The following is a 26,560-nucleotide window of genomic DNA, read 5'->3' on the forward strand; positions in this document are numbered from 1 at the left end:
AGAATGGCTGGGATGACGGTTCAAAATCCCCCAGCTGTAGGATAAGTGTTTCAGCGCACGTACCTCATTACCACACTTGGGAGTTGTGTTTGGTACTTTTGATGCTCATAAAGAATATGAAGCAAATATGGTGGAAGTGGAACAGGAACATGAAGTTGGTACTTGTTAAGATTATAATAATGACTAAAGAACAAAATATGGATAAACTTATGAAGTTTAGTTCCTCGCTCCTAGGAAAATCCTTGGAGGCATTGTAGATATTTTCCGTTCCCTGAAACAAAAGGATTTGGGTCCTAGCAATGAGGTTTGGGTAGAGGGAAACAAACCCCTGTACTCAAGAAGAAATTCTAAGAACTGGACTGTCTGCGGGTGTTAGGCTGGTCCTTCTGTTGTGAGCAGTTGTTCTCCTATTTGTTAGTCTTGCAGCTTGTGTTTTGGGTCCGCTTTTCGCCTTCTCTTGTTATGCTTAGGCGCCCCTCATCTTGTACTTCTTTTTCCCCTTTTAATAATTTTTTTAATCTTTTAAGAGTCAAAAAGAATGTGGCGGAACAGAACAAGAAGGGAACATCTTATTATTGGAATAATCATTGTTATTGACAGATTGAAGAATTAAACACAAGAATAAATTGCAGAAGGCTAAAGGAATGGAGCTACACAATGATACAGCAGTTATAGAAACGATAAAGTACGCTCAATTCAGTTTTGGTTCTTCAGAAATCTCAGATCACCATGCTTTTCCTGATGAACCAAATAACTGCATCTTCTCTGCAACGACAGCTTTCATAGCTTGCTTTGAAGATTCCATAACATGGACAAGATCTTTCTTAGGGGTAAGAAGAGACTCCATGTAAGCTTTCCTTACTTCCGTGTTAACATTGAATTTTCTAATACCGAGCTCTATGCACTCCTGTTCAAAATTCAACATCGGGTCAAGGCAAGGTCACTCACTTGGTAAGTCTAGTGTGAGCTTATTGAATATAAAATCAGGTTTAACCTGGTTTCTACCTCAGTTGATCCATGTGATGTGGCAGCTTGTGTATATATATACATGCCTAATCAAGAAATATTTTCTGGAAAGTAAAAAACATGATGATTCTGAAATTCTGCAAGATGAGTAGATGTACCTTTATTAGTTTCTCAGGCACTCCTGAGGCTCCATGCAGAACCAAGACAACACCTTTTTCTGAACACACTGCGTGCAGTTCCTGGGAGGAATAAAAGAACAATTTCGTATTTGAGTCGTTTTGAAACAAAAATGAATTCATTTTATTTTAGTTTACAGGATACTTAATTTTTTTTCTGATTTTTAGAGGGAGTACTAGTGTCAGATGTGCGAAAGCCATTTATTTCTACTGATATATACGTGCATTCAAGAATCAAAGTTCAGTATTATTTTCTACTCTGTATACTCGACCTTAAGCAAATCCAGTCTGAGATTTGGGCCACTTGCTGGGTATTTTCCATGGACATTCCCGATACACACTGCTAAGGCATCAATTTGCGTCTTATCGATGAATTCTCCAGCCTGATGTCCATAGGTGAAAATAGAAAAACTAAATCAGTGAAACCTGGGAACTCAACAACTAAAACAGATATCAGTTTCAAACGGTTATGATTGAAAATTACTTGAGTAATGTCGGTTAACTTTGCTTCATAGTCTTCAACAGTCAAATCATCTTCAGTTCCTGACAGTCTTCCTAGTTCGGCTTCCACCAACATCATTTTTGGGCGCGCCAAATACCCTATGTGCTTTGTAAATGCAATGTTTTCCTCAAAAGAAAGATGTGAACCATCTACCATGAGTGAGTCAAATCCCTGTACCAGGTGTTTCAAATTAAATACTTGGTGGGTAAATTATATTTGGAAGTAACTGTTTAATTAGTATAGTTTGCGCGCACATTAGATTCATTCAATACATTTAGCAATTGGACAGTGGCAGAATAAAAGAGCAAGGGTAAAAAAATAATACCATCTCAAGAGCTCCCAATAATTCATTTTTGTCATTTCCATGATCAAAATGAACAGTGATTGGCACCTGTAATGCATGTGTGCAACTTCAAACCATCAGACAGAAGATTATGTTGCAAAGAAAGAGAAACATTTTGTATGAACTGGGACACTTCCTTGCTAAAGAAACTACAGTTTTCGTGTTCACATGCACATGAGATTCCATGCTCCAGACTTCAATAGGATTTAAAGAAATTAATCTGTTACTGGAATATATCAAGTCGAAATGAAGTATGATTTGTTCTAACCGTGTTCACCACTTACGTTGGACTGTTCCGCAGCGGCGATGCAACAAGCAATCAGGGGAGCTCCTCCGTGCTTTAAGGAACTAGGATGGATCTGGAAATAGGATCAAACATATTATATTCATGAACTATATGGAATTTTCATCTAAGATACTTAGGGAGATCTTCTAGCACCTATGCATCCCTAAGCAAGTGTCCCACAGGGGAAGCTAACACAAGCAGTTGCAAAATAATTTAAGCATTCCACTAAATAGTAAGTAAGAGACATATGATACTCCAAACCAGGACTAACTTCACTTTACCTGCAAAATGGCAGGACTTTTTTCTTCCTCTGCAGCAGCAACAACAGCTTCAACTCCTTCCAGATTATAAACGTTGAAGGCTCCAACAGCATATCCACCCTTCTCCGCATTCTACAAAATGAACTCTTGTTATGGTGATACCATTTAGGTGATGAAAAATAAACTTTTCTGCCACATGCAGAAGAATTGGTTATATAATATCAGCAACAAGGTCTTACAAGCAGGAGATCCTTCGTGGAGGCTAGTTTAACAGGACAAGCCCACCTTTTTACCACTTCAGCGACCGCACTACTATCACCAACATTACCTAAGAAAGGCAAGAAAAAAGGTCTCAAGTCTAAACTGAAGTATGTTTTCCCACTAAAACTCGAAAAACAGAACCATAAATTAGTAATCACTTACCTGGAAAAACAATGTAGGGAACACCTGGATGCCGACTTTCAGGCCCTAGTTGCCACAAGGGGACACCAGCCAAGGCTTGACCAACAACTTTCGCATGCCGTGCTTCCAAGGCTTTTGTAGCAAGATCAGATGAGGTGATGCCGCCCTGGATAATCGATCACATGTTATATGGATAAATACATATTTGATCTTACGGACAGCAGAATCAGATATAGAAATTATAAGTAACTAAAAAAAAAAGCTAAGTCAACACACCCAAGATAAAGCTGAATAGTCATAAATATCATGGTATATTTTAACAAGATCATATGAGTCATACAATTCTACAATGCCAACTTTAGCTTTCCAGTTATGAACATTTGCTGAGTGAACACATTATCGGAGAAATTAATTCAGATGGGGATATAGTTTTCCCAGCCGAAGAGAAAAAAACAGGCAGAGTAGAGGAAAAGAGTGACATGTCTTCTATCATGTCCACATTAACTGGGACGAAACAACACTTAATTATTTTTAACCTTTTACGAACCACAACCTGGCCTTGGCTCGAGAGATAGTGTATGAAGCAAAACAATCCCTAGTTTCACCAGTGGCATTTTGACAATCTAAAGAAATGAACTGAATGAGTCCAGAAGTCTCATTTGGTCTCTTGGAAACTTAATAGTAATACCGGGAAAAAAAAAAAGTAAAGAGTACCTTCGCAAGAATATATCTAGGACGAGTAGTGATCAGTCTAACAATTTCCACCAAGGCAGAGCTAACTTTGAAATTTATTTCTAAGCTTTCTGAAGGCGCTGAAAATGAAAAGGGCAAGTTTTTTAATTATAACTTATTAACAGCGGCAGAGTTGAGGAACCCCTCCAGAACTTAGATCAAATTATAATACCTCCATAAAGCCAAAAGTTAAATATCTATTTATTTTCTCCTTCAGATTTAACAATTGCATATTTAAATATTATAGGTACCCATTAACTAGATAATACTAAGAAAATTAATTTAGATGTTTATCTTCCAAACTAGTTCAATGTGCCCATACTGGTAACAGAAAGCCTTAAGTAAAATAAAACATTCATCTAAGCATGCTAAAAGAAAGCTGAGTGAAGGAAAAGAAGACTGACAGCTTCCTGTTATGAGCTCTCTACTGGTCATTATTAAAGTGTCTTTACGAGATCTGAGAAACACATCTGCCATTTCAGCTGCCTGACTGATCTCCTGCTCTCGCTCATCTAACGACCTCATTGCAAGTTTAGCAACAGATATCTAAAGAACAGAGCAAAGAAAAAATAGAGTTTAATTTCAGTAGGTAACGATTTTTGAGTGCCAAATGGTGGAGAAACTACCACCAAAAACTGATCATTTGTGGACTTCAGTACAAAAGTGCCGAATATCTGTAAAAAAAAGGGAAATATAAGTGATAGTAGTATCACCTCTATGGTTCTTATTACGTTCCCCAGTTGTGCTATAAGCTCTTCGACCTGCAGAAATTCTGACAACTTAGCGAACCGGAAAAAAAAATAGGAAAAAGAGGGGTGAAAAAAATTTAAATTACAACTTTATACCTGCTTTGTGGTCTTGGGAACATATGACCCTACAACAATGAGACCACCATTCCTTTCTGTATTTGTTCCTAAATCTTTTGGCACGATTGGAGCCTTTGGTCTTATTCCGATACGAGCAGACACAAAACTTGCAGCAGTTCGACATAAGAATCGCTTACCCTTCAGTTCTGCCTGTCAGTTAGATAAAGACTATAAATTGGATTACCTGTGTCAGAAGAGAACTAATGGCAGAAAAAGGTTAAAATCTTATCATGCCTGAATCATTCCTGCTGCAAATACTGCCATATCCCTTTCGCTGGCTGCATTGACTATACATGTTGATCCCTATTGACAGCACAAAAAAAAAAACTATTAAGACTTCTCTAGTCTTTATACCATCTATTTTATGTTGCAGATAATAATAGTGATGACCAGTACAGAATTTAGAAGTTTGGGACAAATGTCAGTTTTTTGCTTAATATAAAAAAGAACACACCTTTGGCAAACTGCAGAGATGGTCACAAACAGCAGTAGGTCCTCCTTTTCGCAAAAGCTGGATAGAAATGGATGCTACACTACTAGAAGATACCCGACCTTTAGTCTTCTCCTCTATCCACTAAAAATTCAAAGAACACACATATGGTCAATCAAATCCCCTCTGGAGTGTTGGCCTAAGATAACACCACATCATTCCCATGTTAAAAGACAAACCTCGCGGAGATTCGAAGACTTATATCCGAAGGAAGCATCTTTAGCAAACTCAGTCTCCCCAGCTGGAACAAGCCTAGAAAAAACACCAAGTTTTATAAGTGGAGTGTAACCAACAACTCCGTACTTTGATATCTTAATATCAACTAGTAAGCTACTTCTGCTGTGTAAATATTGGCATGCCTTCAGACAAAGCTATCAAACAAGACGAAACATCAGAAATTTGGATTCAGGTAGAGCCCCAATATGTTGAGCATACCTTAAAACTAAATTTTCGGCAGAAACAGTCTGGAATTAAGCCTAAATAAGTATCTAACAAGATTGTAAGGGACAATACTTTATCTTTGACAAACGACTTATCAAATCCGAGTTTGTGGGGCTAGAACAATTTGACAAATATATATAGTAAGCTTAGTTTCTCATTGTGGCATTTTTAATCAATGACCTTCTGGAGAAGGTAGCCTAGGCACATGAATCAGTAGAGCATAAAAAATTATTAAGAATGGACAAACATACTTATCAGAATCTGCAACGTAGTGTATATCTTCAATTGTGTAGCGTCCTCCTTGAAGAAAGAAAGGGCATATGATCCATGCATCCATTTCACCAAGTACTGAAACAGCTGCATCGGCTTCCTAGATAAGTGAAGCACCCGAATTTGAGTCGTGGTCACAAGTCTGGATCTAGTAGGATACGAAAAACTTAACAGTAAACATCTGGAGGGTTCATATACTTGCCTCTGGAAAGTGGCCGCGTAGTGTTGAATCACCTCTTAGAACAACTGTATAGCCAATGTTCTGAACTGTCTTTGCAGCAGTGTCTATGTTTATGCAGATTTCTTTTGTCAACTCAATGGCCTAAATAAAACAAGGTTTTACTTAGGATATGGTTCTCAAACCAGTACACCATAAGAACACAATTCTGTTTAATATTGAGCCAGTGTGGAGCTAAGCAGATATGAATTTGGTGTAGATGGCCTGAAAACTGTTTACCTTATCAGAACTCATTGAACGAGAATTAGTCAAAATAAAAAAGCAACTAGGCCTTCTGCTGAACTGGTCAACCAGAGACCCAACGCTCCTACACAGACAACATTATGCAATGAGTAATAGGATTATAAAGAAAACCGCAGAGTTCAACCTTGGTTGCATGGGAATTATTTTTAAGATAAACTCTGCCAATCGAAAATATATAAATAGTAGTAACAAATAGCAAAAGGTACAGGATACTGTCTGTAAGTTTTGATTAACAAAGTAAAAAATTTTAAATGCACCGACCATGTGACGTAGAAGTCCAAACAGGAAGCATAAAAAACTCACCACTCTGTTAGCACATCTATGTCATGAACAGTTTGGGTTCCTGTCGGGTCATCATCCAGAACAACCAAGACTTTGGATGCACTCTGACTTAGTCTCTGAATATCTTCAATAGGATCCAATGGCCATTCAGAAGGAAGAGATTTCAAGACATCTTCCTTATTAGGAATTGGAAGTTTCCCTTCAACTTGTACTCCAGCAAGGGTCTCATAAACCTGCAAACCAAACAAGAGTAAATAATTGTTTATTTGACACAGCTATCTGACTGACAAGACCCCAGCGATTGAAAGGTAATGTGAACATGCAGAACTAATATATCCGGTTATAAGTGCATCCTTTGCACTTCAACTCAAGGATTATTCTTCTTATTTGATAAGTGGATGGTGCTTGAAGCCATTAGTAAAATTCAAGTTGAAATGGTATACACGCAGTCGGTCTTAGTAAATAATATCCTACGTGTGGATGACCATATAATTTCACTGTTAGATGGGAAAAATCAATAGGAACTTTTCTGTACATACCTTGACGACGGCAGAGTCATCCAACCTACCCCAACCAGCAGCAGATCCTGCAAAACGACACATCATAAAGCCTTTTATGATATGAAACCAATATCAAAATAACTATACAAAGCTATGAAATCCTTCAGTCAGATCCCAGTAACAAGATGAAGAGTACGACTAAGAGGTATTCATGCTACTGCACCTGATAGAAATTGCTGGTGAGCAACTGTAGAAATATGAAGTGGAAGTTTTCTTTCCGAGCACTCATGAGAAACAATACCCTGCAAAGAGTTACAACATGTATTGAAAGACCAAAGTTTTGTTCAATAAATTAAATGGCCCTAAGTCAAAGAAGTGTAACATACCAGATCCTTCACAAATATATCAAGTGCAGAGTATGGTGTGTAATCGTTGTCTAACATGTGTGGTACACGATTTCCAAACATCCTGCAAACAGTGAGTCTCTCTCAAATTATAAGTTATACTTCAAATGATCAATTTGTAGTTTTATGAGATAAATTTTCCTCAACTTCTAATAGATTGTAACTTAAAAAATGTTTCTGCAGCAGGCACTTTCTAAACTTTTTTTTTTTAAGCATCTCTTCATGAAGAAAAATCTTGGAGCTGAGTCAGCTGACAACTGAAACTATCTACCAAATATTAAGTGAATGATATAGTGGATATTCAGTCAGCTTCTTAAGTTCAAATTACAAGATTCTACGAGCAGCTAACTTCTTCAAAAGATTAAAGAAAAATGGGTGGTTATTTGAAAAATGAAAATTTCAACGACCACCGGACAGTGATCAGTAACAAAATTTCTACATTGTAAACTGTAGAAGGATGAACGATATGACAAGATATAGTGATGCTATATGAGACATACCATGATGCTCCTTCACTGTTCATGATGACTTCAAATAACAATCTTGTATTAAGACCCAGCCGAGCCCCAAACACCATTGCTTCAGCTGCTGAGGCTATGTGAACTCCGGCAAGCAGTTGATTGACCATTTTCACACAACTAGGGAACAAAAAACGCAAAATGCAGTTGAAACGTTTAAGAGTTGATAGAGTGAGTTGTAGTTCCTGTAAGCCTAATTACACCCTTCACACTCCAAGGAAGAAAACAAAAAACAAAAACGTATTTATATACCTTCCAGCTCCACAGTCGCCTTTTATGATATAAAGCTTCTCACTTAATGCTATGACCATGTAAAGATGAAGCATCAGTCAGCTGATACAAAATTTTGCAAACCAAGAAAAACGATAGCAACTTAGTGTCTTTGTAGTGCATTCATTACCTGAGAGAACTGAACCAGTAGACTTCAATGCATCATTTGTACCTGATGCCATTACCTAGTGTAATTCAATAGCAAAAAAGTTAGAAGACATTTAACAGTGTGTACCATTAGTAAAGAAGTTAGAAGATTACTAAAAGTCTAAAAGTGAAACTAAATTAATATTACTCAGAAATTTATGGGACAGTCAAAGTATCTGAAAACCTCTCTTTAAATGGAAGGAAGTTCAAAGATTAATAATAATGGGAAAGAGAGAAACTAAGGGGGGATTAAAGAGTTCAGTGCATACTGTAAGTTCTCCAGATGCAGCTTTTTTAACACCACCAGATACAGGGGCATCCACCAGCTTCAAATCCTTGTTTTCACCTATGACACATGCCAAGACATATGATACGAAGCCATCATGAACAGTAAGCTACATAAATCATAGAATAACAGATGAACACGTAAAAGAGCTAGAGTTTTCCAAACAGGCACACAATTAAGCAAATAACAATAGTAAGTAAGTGGCACAGTTGACTGTTTCTTGCTTTAGTATCTCCATGGCCAGACTTTGTGAACTTTGAAATGTTTGATTCACTTATAAAAACAACTAGAGCTAATACAAAAGAGATTGAAAGTTTTGTGGTTATGCAGTAATGAATGAGCTGAAATCATATGGCCTAACAAGAGCCATTGAATGTGAAACAAGATTAAGGCTCCCAATATGGAGAAAGCTATATCCCTAATTCCCTATACGCTGCATGACAAGTGGAGATGATATAAGCAATACCTTTTAACCTTCCCTCTAACTGGGTAATAAATCCAGGAGAGACAGTTGATGAAAGGATAATCGATGCACCAGATGAAAGAGCTACAAGACAAACAGAAAATATAAGTATGAAATTGAGACAGAACAATAATGTGCTGTAATGGAGACATTCAAGGTACCTGAAACTGCACCAAAGTTGCCATATAAAACACTTTCAGCTTGAGCTTCATTTGTAACCATGACAATAAGAACATCTACATCTGTAATCAAGCAAGTTCTAGAAATGATAAATTTTGCGCCTGGGCAGGAACCATTTTGCGTAAAAAATAGATGTTAAACCTGTAGTCCTATTATCCAGCTCTAGTTTCAGTATTGGAGGAAAAAAGTACTGATTTACCACTTGCAACTTCTGCTGGAGAGTTCCCAACCAAGCCACCAGCACTCAAAAATCGTGCTAATGTGGGTTTATAAACCTGCAAGCAAAGAAAATTCACAATCATCACATAGAAAGGTTTTATAAAGCTATAAATTCGACTTCATTTCAAGGTACACTTAAAAATGGATCCTATTTTGAGAACTCCTACTTCCAGTACTAGACGCAATTTATAGGGAAAACAATAATGGTCATTCCTCTTTACTTCAAGCCCCATCTATCCCGCCCTAAAGAAAACACAAGATTCTTAATACCACAAGGACTTTTTTTTTAACACATGCTGGGTGGTTGATTCCCTTGCACTTTCCACAATGACAAAGTCTTCAAACAAAAGCACAAACCAGTTCAGCATGACCACATTTTCTATCAGCAGAAGACTGGTGGCCCTTGCCACATAAAAAAGCCATGTTGTACCTTAGTGCAAACAAGGAAAAGGAAACTGACGAGGAGATTCACTCCAGGACCAAATTAGTGATTAAGCAGTGAAAAAACAACTCAGTAAGAGACATTTGTACATTATCAGATCTTTCTGTTCTTTTTTCTACATATATGTATATCTAGCAATTAGAACAAAGGTGTGTTTTGAAATCTTACATCAAAACCAATAACGCAAAAGTTTGACTTTATAAGATGAGTTGCCATCCCAAATCCCATTGCTCCAAGACCAATAAAACCAATTCGCTTCACACTAGATGATGTAGAAGTAATTTCATCTGCTAACTTCTCAGGACTGTAAATTTCTTCATTACTAGCATCTATTATACGCTTCCCAAGTACAACTTCTGTAATCTATCCAAGATAAACAATATAAAATGTTAAGAAACATGTGTTTAGTAACATCCATAAAACCCTACTTAAAGGAACTTTCATATGAGAGAACTTCAGACGGAGAATAACCTGTACTAGCGAAGCCTTATCATCATCTCTACGCGAACACCCTGGAACAAATATTGGAATAAAGGGGATAAATATAAGTCAATATGGATCTAAAAACTATATCCCTATAGCTTAGGCAGTAGATTCAGTACCATAAAGAAGTTGTTGATGAGCCACAGCCAAAAGAGGGAGAGGGAATGGAAGCGATTTTGCCACATCCAAAATGTACCTCTTATATTCAAACAAATCAGAAATAAAGAATAAGAAACCATAAGACGCAGGTAGATACAAATTATTTGATACAGATTATATTATATTGTGTTTACTATTGCCATGAGGTAACTAGAGAGCTTCGGCGTATGAAGAGAAGTTAGAGAACACATAGTGAAGATGTGTTAATCTATTTGGTTCCAAAATAAAAGGCATAAAATGAAAATTTCTGTTTAAATACAAACGATAAGGACAACATCACATTTTAGTTTAAATTGATATAGGATAAGAAGTCCACAAAGAAATTCTCTTGGACCCATCATTAGTCATTACAACTAAAAAGAAAGATGAAAAGCATTTCATGATCTATTAACTTTTCATTTCCCAGACTGACATACCCTTTCCAGTTTCCATACAACTCATGAATATGGCTATCATACATGGCAAATAAAACAAACGAGTATAAGAATACTCCTGGAAAACCATGACGGGTTCAAAACCAGTTCAAAATTAACCAAAACACAGGAGTAAAAAAATACTTTGCGATTTTTAGGCAAGGTTCGTTAAGTGAAGGGACTGATTCTTAGAATCAGCTCTGACTTGTGTTATGGGTGTCTTTAGACAGATTGCTATGTGGATAAAAAATAAGAAAGTTCAAAGTTTCTTCTTCTGGCTAAACAGGATGAAAAGCATTTCTCACATGAGCAAGCTTAATATACAACGAAGAGATATCATATTAGTAGAAGTTACCAGATTCTGGACAAAACTATCCAGGGAGAGATGTTTGGTTTGACCAGCCTTCAGTATTTGAGGAACATGATTTTTGAACACCCTGCATACATTGCAAATAAAGTAGCTGATACAACAAATTCAATTTAAGTATGACCTAAATTTCCTTATCTATGAAATCTGTTATGCTAAAAGAATGCTGCAGAGTAGTGGAAGCGAAAGAAGAGTTCTAGAGACATATTAAAGAAGAACTTTACATCAGAAGAGACTCGCAAACTGGTAATTTAACATATATTACCATGAGTTTCCAGCAGCATTGGAGATTATGTCGTACAGTATCTGTGGATGAATCCCAGCTTGAACACCGAGGAGAATAGCCTCCATGGAGGCAACGAGATGAATGCCCTCAAGCAGTTCATTTACAATTTTAACTTTGCTGCAAAATATGCATGTGAAACTAGTAAGTAAAAAAAATTAAAATTACAATGACCTTTATTACTTGTTGGGAAATAATTAGTTCAAACATTCAGGTAAATAAACTGATTATAACACTTCATCAGTAGCTCATTCATTTCAAGACTTCAATACCAAGCAGAAGCTTCTATTGAATCTGTAGAAATATTCTTTTTTTACGCTCATATCATACCATTAAGACCAAAATAAAAATGAAAGCAAGAAAAATAAACAAAAAAAAAATAAAACAGAACAAAAAAAAGACCTTCCTGCACCAACTTTTCCGTCAAAAATGTAAAGCTTATCGCACATTGCTGTCAGAGAAGCACATCCGTTAGATTGAAAAAGCAAGTAATTTAGTAAAACTAACAGGCCTCCACAATCATCCATCACGAAAGTTTTCCCATCAAAGAAAATTTAAGTATAGACTTTACCAGAGAGAACAGGTCGTGCCTTTGCAATTGCCTCGGAACTTCCAGAGGAAGTAATCTAACCAAATAAAGAAAATCCAAATATTCAACCTTTATTGTAAGTGTTCAAAGAAATTTTATAAAGGGTATAGAACATAGTGTTACCATTATTTTTCCTTCTAAATCCTCAAATGTGCCTTTAGAGATATGTGCATCTACTAGAAAAACTGCCTTGTCGTTCTCTGCAACATAAGCATAAAGAATAGACTTCAGTAAATATCCACATTGGAGATTAATGAATTGTAATGATGCAGTGGTTAAATCTGGGATTTCTAAAACTTTACAAGGCTATTTGAACATTGTAGGAATTTAGGATAATTAGGCTATTTTAGTTGGATTTTAATTCAGCTTTAGACATCGTTTTAAATGAAGTTATCAAGATATAGTAAGCATATGGCATATATAGACTAAGCAATGATTTAGACAATATAGTAAGCAAATGGCATATATATTCGTACTCACAACTAGTATAAAGGTTACAAACACGGAAATGCTCCCACACATGTACAGAACAAAAAATTGCATGTCAACAAAGTAAATAGAAGAAAGTTAAGTTACCTGAGAGATGATTGTCTATCTTTTGGACCGTTGCTAGTGGTATAGTTGAGCGAAGTATGACAACTGCACCTTTTCCCAACCCTACAAAGAAACACCACATTAATTTTCAACAAAGTGATGCTAGACATGCTTTTACCAATGCCTGAGACATAACATGAAGACCTTTCAGAACACCCTCTTCTCCAAGAATTTCGTCTGCATTGGAACTCAATAAAATTGTAGCTGCCGTATCTGCAACCAGGTAGAAAAGCACAATGTTAATGATACTGATACTGTGTATGACCATCACCACTTTCCATAATTCGAGTTTTTAATAACAAGAGACATAGTTTTAGACTAGTAATCTCAATCAACAGTAAATTTTTACCTTGCGCGGCCTCTAACAGGTTGGAACATTTAACTCCACCTAATTTCAAAAACTCAACAATCAAAGGCTCGGAAACCTGCAGATATGATCCAAACAATTGAGCAGAAACATACAAATACAGATAGGCAGCAGAATAGCGATCGTCAAAGAATTTTTCAAATTGAAAAAGTGAAAGTATCTCTTTTCCAGAAACAGAGGGAGTATTATTTTGAAAGCCAGTGTACATTTAATCGACACAGGATGCATAAACTGTGAGACAGTGAAGTCATTCCCGAAGACTTGTACACATTACATAGGGGCCGTAACTGGTAAGGGATAAATTGATCCCTGAATGAAGTTTGATTGAAAATACCAACTTAATCCTACTGCATTAAAAAAAAATCGGATTAATTTTTCTTGGAATTTTAAGAAAGTCAAACATGTATAGTTCTGTATTTGATCATTAGATTTTTTTTTTTTTCTTCTTTTCCTATCCATCAGAAAAATAATGAATTGAAAGAAGCTGATCGTGAAGAACTAAACTAAAAATCTAATGAGGATCAATTGATTAAGAGAAAAAACAGTAAGTAAAAACCGAGCAGAAGAGATGAAGAAATAAACCTCAAAAGCTTTGACATGAAATCCAGAGGTGATGAGAGAAGCAGCTAATTTCAAGCTCAGTTCATCCAACCCAACAAAACTAACTGTGATCGACGCCATTTATGAACCTTTTTTGAGTAATCAATCCCTCACTATCTGAAAGTAATTTTTTTTAAGAGAGAAAGGGAGAGCGATTTCTTCGGAGTGGAAAAAGTGGCGGAAATATATACTATGAAATGTTTTATCACACACGCGATACAATACGCGCGACGTTGACGTGAAATGATCATTTTATTTTATTAAATTTTGTACATCTTGGTTGGTACCAGCAGATAAAAAAATTCATTCAGACGGGCAGAAATTGAGCAGCTTCTTCGAACTAACGTGGTGGTGGCCGGGCCGTGAGAGAGAGATTAAGTTGAGATCTAGTTGGGCTTTATTGATTGCCGGTGTTAACCACTACCGATTACGAAAAAAAATGAGAGAACTAGTTTTGGAGTGAGCGGCGTTTGGTGTTCACTTTTGTTACCCGTTTTGGTAAATTTGGTGTATTGATGATTTTGATAGTACGTACAATTTTTATCAAAAAGAAAAAAAAAAAGATAAAAAGAAGAAGAAGAATCTAGTACACTTCCATTAGCTCACGGCTCATTATATACAGTTGCTTCCACAATCGTCTTTCTTTAATTGATTCTTGTTGAGCCATTATTTTTCCGCATTGTTGAAAGTTCCACCATTTTCAGATTTCTACCATGGTAGTTGTAGATGCAAATTTAAGTTTTTCCATCCGCTAAAGCTTCAAATCGAGCACACAGGAGATGAACGCAAACGACCTGCCCAGGTAAAAATATAGCTGCGACGGAGTTTTGTCATTTGTAAAGATTCGTAACGGTCAACTGTTGGAATCAATATACATGCGTGGCAATGACAAGGAACGCATTGACTGCCAAGCTCATGATAGGTGCTTTTGGCCTTATCCATCTAATTATCGTACTTTTTTATTCTAGTTTTGTCGACTTGTAGTCATCACGATCCAGGAAACAAGTCACTGCTACACGTTCTCCGTGATTAGGGCTGCACAACGGGTAGGGTGGGTAGGATATGGCCTATACCCGTCACCCTACTCGTTTACTGGCGGTTAAGAAAATCTTTACCCGCCATCTTACCCGCCAAATAATGGATAGGGTAGGATACGATTAAAAAACTGGCGGGTAGGGTAGAGTTGGCGGGTATGGATAGGGTATGTGCACTCCTAGGTAGGGTGGGTAGGATATGGCCTATACCCGTCACCCTACCCGTTTACTGGCGGTTAAGAAAATCTTTACCCGCCACCCTACCCGCCAAATAGTGAATAGGGTAGGATACGGCTAAAAAACTGGCGGGTAGGATAGGATTGGCGGATATGGGTAGGGTATGTGCACACCTATCCGTGATCACCATCTAAAGCGGACAGACAATGTGGGTAATTTTTGTTTTTATATTTTTTCTTAATACGAAAATAATTCATTAATAGCTTAATTAGGTAACATGTCTAATTGGATTCTGATTCTTTATAGCACCGGTGGCCTGTTTGCATCTCAGTCCTTTTAAACAAGTAAAATAACTAAATGTTTTAGTAGCAACATGATTTATGTTTCAAATATTTCTTTTACTCTGTCAATAAAATTAAATAAAAAAAAATAGAAATTGTACAGGGATTTAGGCCAGACTAATTGCTAGCGGTAAAGGCCATCTAGCAGTCTAGCCTATTTAAAATGATACTAAACTACATCAGGTCATTCCACAGACGGAATAAAACTTGCCCTACCTTCGTAAAACTAACAAATATTCTTAACCAACAAACATGCTTGTTCGTCCAAGGTGTCTACAGAAAAATTAGCTTCCCTGTAGCTATGAACATAGAGTATATTATTGTAGTAATACTTCGCTAACCTCCACTTCGAAGCAAGCTGCCAAGGAAACTCACCACTTTGAAAAGCTTGAATACAACTCATCGAGTCTGTTAATGCAGATATTCCTAACATTCCAATTCTTGGCTAGCATCACACCATAAATAGTAGCACATACTTCCGCATAATAATTAGTTCGCCAACCAAGGCCAACACAAAGAGCACCAAGTACTGTTGCATTGGCATCACGAAAAATAACATTAGTGCCGGCCTGGCCTGGGTTTCCAAGAGATGCACCATCGCAAGAAATCATAATTTCACTTTGATTAGGAGGGGACCAACTAATCTCAATCGGCGTGGAAATCTTACTCAATCTATGTTGCACCTTGAAATAATTTAAAATGCGCAAATCCTCCATATTGTTGAACATATGGCCCTTCATTCTAATAGAGTTATCACGAATTACCTGATAAACCCTGCCTCTGAAACCAAGCCAATTGACTGCAACACCATCGAAAAAAGCTTTATTACGCAGCTTCCATAATTCAGTGACAATTGCAAGATTTGCAACTAACCACAAGTCTTTATCATCCTGCTACGCCCCTTTGCAGCCTTATAAGAGGCCACCAGATCTTCATTTGGCTGTAACTTAAAAATTCCAGCATCCCAAGCCCAGATACGCTTAGCAATTCTGTTGTGCCAAGTAATATGGCTAAGGGACTCGCTATTCTTCTTGCATAAGCTACACATAGTAGGCATGCTTCTTCCCGTCTTCTTAATCACATTATCTTCAGTTGCACAACATTCCTTACGCCAAATTTTCCAATATTGCACACCCAAGGTAGGATGCACAACAAAGCGAGAGAAAAGCACAGCACCCGGCTGCATATAATAAGACGTTCTAATAGCATCTTTGCATACTTAACTGAAAAAACGCATTTGCTATCCAAATCCCAAATTTTATAATCTTTACCACCAACAACGAGAGGTAAATTTTCAACATCAATATTGCACGGAATCATCAAATTACGCGTTCCCGGAGGAATTGCCCAAGTACCTTCAACAATGAGATCACTAACCTTGGACTTAATATCATTTGGGCCCAAAGAAGTAATCTTGAGCCTCCTTTCCATCGAAAAATCACCACTCCAATTATCAAAAAATAATGAAGTACTCGTGCCATCCCCAATAATAAAGCGAGTATGCCTTTGAACAAAATTATAAATCCACCTAATTCCTGGGAAAACCGTGGAACCCAATTTATAACCAGTCAAATTACCATTGATTTTGAAGTATTTGGCCTTCAAAAATCTAGCCCAAATCTTATCAGAGTCACGGATAGTAACCCACAGCTTCATAAGCATGGCCTTGTTCATCACTACCAAACATGATTAGCTTCTCATGGAGTGTAAGAGCACACACCCAAAAATCAAAAGAAGTAAAAGAAATATTATCCCACGCTATAGAGAAGTACGAGCAATATGATTAGCAAGCAGCTTATCAAGTGTTGGATCATCTCACCAACGGTAATGTTAACATTAGTTAAGTTTTTTTAAAGAAAAGCTTATGAATATTAGTTATTCCCTGTAAAGGTACAAATATAGTTTAACTCTTCTAAAAGGTATCAATTATGTGCACTCCTCACTCATTCTAACCCAGCGAGTTCACTGCTCCCGTTTCGGGCCAAAATACCCTCTTCTGTACAAACAAAATCCGGATAGGAAAAAAAAGTTTAGCTTTTTACTGTTCAAATATAATTCAGTTATTTTCGTCCTTATCATTGATGATCATGATCAACAATAAAGATACATTGAATCATTAATGTAACTGCATAAATCGATCAAATGAGTTCTCCATAAAAGATACAAATGAATCATTAATATCATTTTCTCGTTTTTATTATTAAAGTAACAGCTATGTGAATCAACTACTTTGAGTTAATCCAATTTACAAAATCGAAAACTTTCAAAAATTCTATATTCTGATATTCTTTTTCTATCCATGATTTAGCCTTTTGTAATCTTTATTATTATTCTATGATTCCTTCTTATCAATTTTTACTTAAGTTTTATTGTTTATGTCTAGAAGTTCCTTTAATCTGCTTGTCTAGAAAGTTCTATTTTTTATGGTATGCTAGTTTTTATCTTGTGATCATAGTGTATATTATCTTATTTTCTTTGTTTACCAATAAAGGCCTAATTTCTTTGAAGGTTTTTCCTGATTTCTTGAGTGGTTTACCAAGTAGTGGTGATTTGAGAGTTTCCTGAATCAGTCAGGAAAGTAGTGTTAACCATCTCCTAAGATGGTTCATTTCGGCAAGTTGAAATCTTTAGTTAATCAATCTAAACATCCTTTCATAACTCATATTCATCATATCCCAGTATTTCACATATCCAAATTTCATGTTCATCTTCAAGGTCGATGTTCTCAGATCCATAAAATTCAAAATCATATCCTGGCTCGCAACGTAGTCAACAAAGACCACCGATATAAAAGGAAACTTTCCCAAAATAATTTATTTAATATTAATGTGTCCATAATATTTCTTTTTTTCTCTATGTTAAAGATATTCATCGATATTGCATGCGCCAGCTGCAGATTTCTCGTATCCTCCTCCTATAAAGTATCTTGTGAAATATCCCCATAAACCTTCAAACCCTTAACACATATTCTTCCTTAGGTATAAGTTCGTCATTTCTCTATTTCACCAACAAGATTTTACAGGAAGTATGGCAGCTAGCACTGAGAATCATGTTTCGACAGTCACTAATCATCTTAAAATCACCTCTTTAGGTAACCAAAGAGCTCCTCTTCAAAAAAGAATTGTAGGTTCTGCTAAAATTATTAATGAAGAAGCTAATGAATGGTCTAACAGTATCCTTGGAAAAATCATGTCTAAGGATAAGATGGAAATTAAAAAAGTGAGGGATGGGTATCAAGACACTTTAGGGTAGATATAAGAACAAAGAGGTCAAACTTATGGGTCACAATGTTTTTATTGTCATGACTCAATAATGAAGATGCACAGGAGGATGTTATCAAAAGTGTTAGAGCATAGCTCGGTTGAACTCACCAAGAGTTGGTATGTCAAGTTTGGTTGTCATATTTAGTATCAAAACTCATCTAGAGTCGCTTGATTAAATACTAGAGTCAACTTCGTTTAGGTTAGTCTAGGAATGTTGAGACATACATTACTCCGAAGACCTGAAGAATGTGAAGAAGTAACGACTACAACGACAACATCATCCTTCTACTTGAGGTTAGTATTATTGACTTGATCTTGTTTCCATTCCTAACGTATCTTTCAAGTCGTGTTATATTGAAAACATGACATGAGAAGCTGTATATATTGTATATAATAATCTAGTGATGTGACTTGGTCATAATAGTATGATCAGAGTGTCAAGAAAAACATATTACGAAGTATAAACGCTTATCTTTTGGAACTTCGTAAGTATGACATCGACATAATATATTGTATATAGTTATTTTATTATGTGTGCATTGTATAAGAATGATTTCACCCTATGAACAATGCTTATAACATTTGTTTAAAGGAAGTACATTTATGAACTTGTTTCATAATTGAAAGGAATGGACTTGTTATTCATTGAATATCTTTTGGATGACTTTGGTATAACCTATCTTAACTTGTTGATATTTATTGTATAACCAGTCATAGAATATATAATATAGTTTGTTGTAATTGTCATGAGATTCATTGTAAATCTAGTTGTAACCGATCGCAAGCTATATTGGAATGCAAGTTTTAACCAGTCACAAGTTACTTTAGGAACCAAGGTATAACCGGTCAGAAGATGAATTGAGAAGTTAGTTGTAGTCGATCACAAGCTACCTTTGGGAAGCAAGGTGTAACCAATCATAAGCTAACTTAGGAAGTAAGGTGTAACCGATCACAAGCTACCTCTGGGAAGAAAGGTGTAACCGGTCACAACCTGGTTTGGGAAACATGGTATAACCGATCACAACTTACATTGTGAGGTTGGTACAACCGATCCCAAGATGCAAAACCGATTTTTCAATATCACATATCTCTGTATGTTTTGTGTGAAGCTTGGAATTAGGGTTGCTAAGAAACTTCTAGTTGTCGACATATTTGACCATGTACATAACTCTTATCATTAATTGTTCACAAATACCTTGATACTCAAGATGATCCCTAGTCCGAAAAAGTGAAAAGCATTTAATTATGATTTTCATCATATATGTTTTAATTACCAGCATTTAAAACATATCCTTTGGAATATATTATTAGTAATGTGCTAGACTAATAATAGAAGTTTTCCATGAGAGTTTTCGGAAATATTGGTTAACATTTATTGGGAATAGGAAAACCGAATTTAGGTACTTTAATGCATATCTTGAGAATATTTTCGGTTTTGGAATTTCCTTGTTGTCCATACAACCTTGGTCTATAAATACTTGAGTTTGAATTTCTTGCAAACTATCCTAAGAGCCAGGAAAACTTCATTTCTTGTTGTTTTTGGTGGAGCCGTTTATCTGGAGAGGAAAGTACCCTAATGTTTGAGGGTGAAAACGGTTTCTTCTGATTTTGGTAATTTCGGGCATGTGGGTGAGAAACGAGTCTAAACCCTAAAAAATGTACTGCAAGGGAGTACTATAGATTCGAGAGATCAGTCTGTACAAATCTGGCCTAAACCAAGAAATGGTCGTTCCATACTTGCTTCGGTCACAAAGAGGAGGAGAAGGGTTGGTTTTGGGGAGGGAAGCGAAGAGAGTGTTGAGACCAGAATAGTTGATTCTGGAAGAGTAGTTGTTTTGTGACTTGTATCAGAAAGTGGGAAGCTAACAGATGGGAAAGCTAGCCAACGTTTTATGAGTGTTGTATGCACCTGACCAGAACTTGTTGTTCGGTGGAAATAGGTAATGCCTATTTATACAAGTCGAAGTGAAACGTACTCTGGTCTCATTAAGAAATGGAAAACGGGTGAATAAATGGGAGGAGGTGGTAACCGGTAAAGCTTGGAATTGATGTTCCATAAAAGAAAGCGTTTCACCATTACTCCCTGTATTTACAAACCGCCTCATCCTTATGACAGTTTCTTATAACGAGCGTAGTGTATGCCGCACGCTGTAAACCGCCAAACCAATACCCAATGAGCATCCCCCAGTTTGTGAAATGTGTTGATGTCTCGAGTGTTTTCGTGGAAAACATGTAGCATGTTGTTGTTGTCTGGAAAGTTGAGCTTGGGAGACTTGCCGACTCGGTGGTGACCTTCAACGGTCGATATTTTGCATCTTAAGAGGAAGGTAGCCGTTGATTATTGCAACCTTTCGTTTGGTAGACAGTGGCATGAAAGTATGATCAGTATGGCTTTAATATGGCCCAGTTTAGGCGCGGCCAAAAGTTAGGGTTTTGGATTTGTTTAGGCGCGACCAAACTAGGGCCAAAGGTTGCCATGCGTTAGCTGGTAACCTTGGACGGCTAAGATCTGCATCTTAGATGAAAAAGTGGTCGTTCATTGTTGCAGGCCTTCGTTTTGGTAAACGCATAGGGAAGGCCGGCATGGTATGGCGCGGCAAGGTGATTGGCATGCCATTTGGCACATGTGGCATGGCATGCCTTGGCGCGGTTTGGCGTGGCCAAAACTAGGGTTTTGGGCCAAAGGTTACCATGTGTTGTTTGGCGACCTTGGACGGATAGGATTTGCATCCAGGATGGAAGGGTGGTCGTTGATCGTCGCATGCCTTCATTTTGGTAGCCGCATAGGGAAGGCCGGCATGGTATTGTGCGGCAAGGTGGTTGGCATGCCATTGGCACATGTGGCATGGCATGCCTTGGCGCGTTTTGGCGTGGCCAAAACTAGGTTTTTGGGACAAAGGTTACCATGCGTTGTTTGGCGACCTTGGACGGCTAGGATTTGAATCTAGGATGGAAGGGTGGTCGTTGATCGTCGCACGCCTTCGTTTTGGTAGCCGCATAGGGAAGGCCGGCATGGTGTGGCGCGGCAAGGTGGTTGGCACGCCATTGGCACATGTGGAAATCCATGCCTTGACACGGTTTGGGGTTGGAAAAACTAGGATTTTGGGCCAAAGATTACCATGGAGTTTTTTGGCGACCTTGGACGGCTAGGATTTGCTTCCAGGATGGAAGGGTGGCCGTTGATCGTCGCACGCCTTCGTTTTGGTAGCCGCATGGGGAAGGCCGGCATGGTGGGGCCAAGGCCAATGGCGCGGATGGCTTGGCATTGTGGGTCCAAGGCAAGGTGCGGTTGGCTTGGCATGGCGGGGCCAAGGGTTTGGCATGCCATTGGCGCATGGTGCGGCTAGCGTGGTTGGGGCCAAGGCAAGGCGCGGTTGGCTTGGCATGGTGGGGCCAAGGGTTTGGCATACCATTGGTGCATGGTGCGGCTAGCATGGTTGGGGCCAATGCAAGGTGCGGTTGGCTTGGAATGGTGGGCCCAAGGGTTTGCATGCCATTGGCGCATGGTGCGGCTAGCATTGTTGGCATGCCTTGGCGAGGAGATGTGGCTGGCATGGTTTTCCATTGGCACAGTGGTGCGGCTGGCATGGTTGGCATGCCTTGGCGCGGAGATGTGGATGGCATGGTTTGCCATTGGCACAGTGGTGCGGCTGGCATGGTTGGCATGCCTTGGCGCAGAGATGTGGTTGGCATGGTTTTCCATTGGCACAGTGGTGCGGCTGGCATGGTTGGCATGCCTTGGCGCGGGGATGTGGCTGGCATGGTTTGTCATTGGCACAATGGTGCGGCTGGCATGGTTGGCATGCCTTGGCGCGGAGATGTGGCTGGCATGGTTTGCCATGGGCACAGTGGTGCGGATGGCATGGTTGGCATGCCTTGGCGCGGTAGCATGAGAATTAGGGTTTGGCATAGACGATGTCGGTCAATGTTAAGGGTTCTGCCATGGAACATGACACATAAAAAAAAAGGTACCCTAGTAATTCTTACGTAGGCCTGCAGATCGATTCAATAAATGTGCTAATGGTCATATTGACGTCATGTCAGTTGTACGGTTTTACGATTTTAACCCTAAGCTAAAAACCACCATCAACATTAAGTCCCCTTTTTAGCTCGGAACAGGAGCATTGTTGCGAGGTAAGCATAAGATGGTGACGGGCAAGGACAAAAATCGAAACGACAAGTCGTGGAAAGATGGTCAGGAAGGTCCGACTAACTTTTTTCGAGAGGTAAGGAGAGTCCATGATCCTCGTGTTTGGCGGCCTTGCGTAGATTCTATTCGTGGTTTATATCGTGAAGTGGTGAGATGAAGATCGCCGGCTTAGTCTGGCTATGCATCACCTTGGCTGGGTTAGGGAACATCATGACACTGGCTTGGCGAGTTGCCGGTGTTGGTGCGGCAAGTCATGGCGCGGACGGCTTGGCATGGTGGGGCCAAGGCAATGGCACAGTTTGGTGAGGCAAAGCATGCAGACGGCTTGGCATGTAGGGCCAAGGCATAGCGCAGTAGGCAAGCATGGCGGACGGCTTGGCGCGGTGGGGCCAAGGCAATGGCGCAGTTTGGTGAGGCAAAACATGCGCGGACGGCTTGGCATGTGGGGACAAGGCATGGAGCGGTCATGGTGAGGCAAGCATGGTGACGGCTTGGCGTGACGGGGCCAAGGAAATGGCACGGACGGTCTTGGCATGGTGATTGGTCTTCGCGGGCCCAGTTGCCTCTATTCCTTACTTGACTCAAATAGGAAGTCCTTTCCTTATTCAAACCCCCAAGTATCACGCCTATAAAAGGAGGGTCGGCCTCTCCTTTTACTTCACACCTATATTTTTTTTTATTCTGTCCGTGTGGTAACAGTAAAGCGAACAAGCGAATCCCGGGTATGTCTTCCAACACCTCCTCTTTAACTTGCTTTTCTTGTTGTTGTTTTTTTTGTGTTAGTGCAAACCCTAGCTATAGGCGTACCTTTTTGTGAACTTGTAGAAATGTTGTCCTTCTACGTTGGTATGAATCCTAGCCGTAGGTATGCTTTGCACGAACTTGTAGTAACATTTAGGCGTGAATACCGTAGTGATGTTGGCTGCCTCAATTACCGTGCAAAGTAGGAATGCATGAGCTGGTAATTGTCATTCCCTTCCCGCGAAAACATAGCTTCTAAGGTTTAATCCTTTTTCCTGGTGTGACCGTGTGTATGGTTCCCGTGGTGGGGCGTGCCTCCTAGGCCGGGCGCAAATTTCCCGCTGTAGAGTACGGTCTTGGCATGAGGAGGTGATGCAGGGTCTGTCAGTACCCATTTCTTTGCCTATGCGCATTATGACTTTGAAACAAATTGGCTTACGTCCAGGATGGATCTCCTGTGTCTGATAAAATAATTTCCATGCACTTTCCGTAATAATTTCTCTTTGTATTGTTCCATTGTAGTTATTTCGAAGGTGGAAGTAGCGTGAGAGAATTTTCGTTAGGATGTCATTTAAGAAAAGTTTTGCCGTACCGAAAGATGTTGGAAATTCCAAGCCAAACATAGATGATGAGTTCTTTACAACATCCGCCATGATTAGGAGAAATCATCCAAGTATGTGTCGATTCATCTGACTAGTCCGAAAAGTGAAGGAGAGGCCCGGTCGGCTCGGCCAGGAGGTGTAATAAGGTTTTGTCTTCAGAGGAAAGAGTATCATGCTTCTCCTATTGACTTTAAAATATCTATGGTTCCATTGTGTCCCTTTGAGAAATCGATGAGATTCATGATGAGCCAGGAATGTGTAAAAGCCAGTTTGACCAAGGCGCAGATCATTGATGTTTTCGCGGCTTCCGCAGTGCTTCAAATTAGGAAAGATATTCCAGGCTTGGCTACTTTTATTTCCAGATGGTGTACAGACACTCACACGTCCATATGCAGGTGGGGTGAAATGACTATCTCCTTAGAGAGCGTGGTCGTATTGCTGAACCTTTCTGTAATAGGAAACCTCGATATCAAATTGTCTGCGTATGAAGAAGAAATGCACGCCACTCTGATTGCGAAATCAAAAGGATTCGTTCGGAAAGAAAATGAGACGAGGTGCTTCTATGGATGGTGGGTGTCTCAGTGGTTTCCCGATGGGTTGGAGCCGAATTAGAAGAATAGTACGCTTCATGTCCCGGCGTTCTTGGCTCTTTGGTTATCCAGAGATATTTTCGATGACGGATCGGGTGAGAAGGAGATAAGACAGGAACTTATCAAGTTTGCTATAAAATTGGCAAAAGGTGTCGTTCTCCCTATTGGTGGCTTGTTTCTTGGTTCTCTGTACACACACTTGGATCAGCTGGTCGCGGACATGTGCGCTTCAAATGGTTACATGAAAGTGGATTCGTATATTCATGCCACCTTTCTCCAAGCATGGATGTGGGAGCACTTCGAAAGGTATGCTCCAAAACCGTTGGCCGTACTTCCCGAGTCTTGGGGTGGCTCTAGGATACTGCGTTGGTCGAATAGGCGCCCAAAGATTGGTTCGAACCTGGTTGGATTCCTTGACAACTCGCACACGGTCAATTTTAGTGCATGGGCTCCGGTGCATACGTCCATAACTCAGATTAGTACCTTTGCTCCTGCTCCAAGCATTCTTTGTCTTCTGATAAAGAGGATATGAGTATTGGAGAGATGGTGTTCATGGGAAGATGCACGCCCGGTTATGTGTCGTATTTCTTTCGAGGATCTTGCAAAGCAGTCTCTTACAATATCGATAGGGCGGCTCGGCATATGGGTTTTGACCACGGGGTCCCACTTGTTCGTTAGCCGGTTGTTCCAGAAGTCTCGTTGCCAACTGTTCTCGATGCTACTGTTTTTGTGTCGGGTAAAATTTTCCCTTTCCTACTTGTTGAACGAAATCCATCAACAACCTCCAAATATAACATATTTTGGCAGGATGAGTTTCTCGTTTTCCATGGATTCGTGAATAATGTGGTAGAAAACCGTCGCGGTAAGCCTTCACCTGCGGTTTTAGCGGAGCATCCACTGCTGAGGGATCCTTCTTCGCCCAATCGAAAATCCATTAGCCCGAATGCATATAGTCCCCAAGTGAAGGAGCGAAGATCTAAAATCCGTGCAGATGGTTCCCAGTCAGTTTCAACAGCCCTACCGACTTTCAGTTCGTCCAATACGCGGGTACGTATTATTTTCCTCTTGACTTTAGTTGGATCGTGTATATCCTTGTTTCTTTCCTGAGTGTAGGGTCTCAGGAGCGTGAACGCCTTTACCAAACTTGCAAGTAGTCAGAAAATATCGCTTCTCGAGACGGAGGGTGGTGGTGCTGAGCCTATTCGTGGCGATGGGGAACCCGAGAAGGATGAAAGCTCAGAGTTCAGTGATGGCGAGAGTAGCTCTTCCGACAGCAGTGCTGAATCTTCCTCTAGCCAGTCTGAAAGCGAATCAGTGAGTCTCCCGCATTTTTTTTTTGCTTTCTCTTTGGAAAATATCTAATCCGTGATGTCATAGGGGGAAACCGTTTCTGAAGATGGCTCTGAGACGGAGACTGGTGGTGACACAGCTTTGTCTCCAATTGTGGCAGTCGCACCGGGCGACCTTGAAATGGATGTTGATCGAGATGAAAACGTCGTTGTGGCTCAGACAATGGAGAGTACTCCAGTGGCCGCAGGTGCAATTGTCGTTAAGAATCCCTTGACGATTGCTGATGCAGACGCGGGCGCCACTTTCAACCCTCTATACCTGGTTCCTTATCTGGATCATGCGTTGATCGGTGGATTTAGCGTGCCAGCCAAACATGCGGCGCTATACACCAAGATATGGGAAAGCTACAGACATATTGCCACGACCAAGAAGGTTACTAGTCGATTTGCGTTGGTTAAGCGTGTGGAGGAAGTTTTGTCTTCGATTGACGACATGTGCAACATGACCGGTAATACTGTTTCTGAGGATGTAATCTCGAGCTGGAGGTTCCATCGTGACATGTGTGTAAACTTCGAGTTCAACGTTCCTAGG

General features: G+C 39.3%; 1 protein-coding gene across 1 annotated transcript; it reads right to left on the bottom strand.

The window, feature by feature from the left end:
- Positions 1 to 546: 546 nt before the first annotated feature.
- Positions 547 to 13,999, bottom strand: LOC113275577. Its single transcript, XM_026525111.1, has 42 exons — positions 13,764 to 13,999; positions 13,164 to 13,239; positions 12,959 to 13,027; positions 12,797 to 12,877; positions 12,344 to 12,420; positions 12,203 to 12,257; positions 12,034 to 12,082; positions 11,614 to 11,751; positions 11,337 to 11,418; positions 10,529 to 10,607; positions 10,398 to 10,438; positions 10,095 to 10,289; positions 9,465 to 9,540; positions 9,247 to 9,327; positions 9,089 to 9,169; positions 8,606 to 8,682; positions 8,320 to 8,374; positions 8,172 to 8,220; positions 7,902 to 8,039; positions 7,384 to 7,465; positions 7,221 to 7,299; positions 7,037 to 7,083; positions 6,519 to 6,730; positions 6,192 to 6,279; positions 5,937 to 6,056; positions 5,716 to 5,834; positions 5,203 to 5,275; positions 4,988 to 5,107; positions 4,768 to 4,836; positions 4,513 to 4,683; positions 4,381 to 4,428; positions 4,072 to 4,213; positions 3,650 to 3,747; positions 2,957 to 3,101; positions 2,773 to 2,861; positions 2,555 to 2,665; positions 2,272 to 2,346; positions 1,970 to 2,035; positions 1,627 to 1,815; positions 1,415 to 1,525; positions 1,125 to 1,205; positions 547 to 907 (listed from the first exon to the last, which is right to left on the bottom strand). Exons 1-42 carry the CDS (start codon positions 13,860 to 13,862, stop codon positions 725 to 727), a joined length of 4,116 nt encoding a protein of 1,371 aa, XP_026380896.1. The 5' UTR covers positions 13,863 to 13,999; the 3' UTR covers positions 547 to 724.
- Between the last annotated feature and the right edge of the window lie 12,561 nt (positions 14,000 to 26,560).

Source organism: Papaver somniferum, chromosome 4 (assembly GCF_003573695.1).
Source record: "Papaver somniferum cultivar HN1 chromosome 4, ASM357369v1, whole genome shotgun sequence".
Classification (NCBI taxonomy): Eukaryota; Viridiplantae; Streptophyta; class Magnoliopsida; order Ranunculales; family Papaveraceae; genus Papaver; species Papaver somniferum.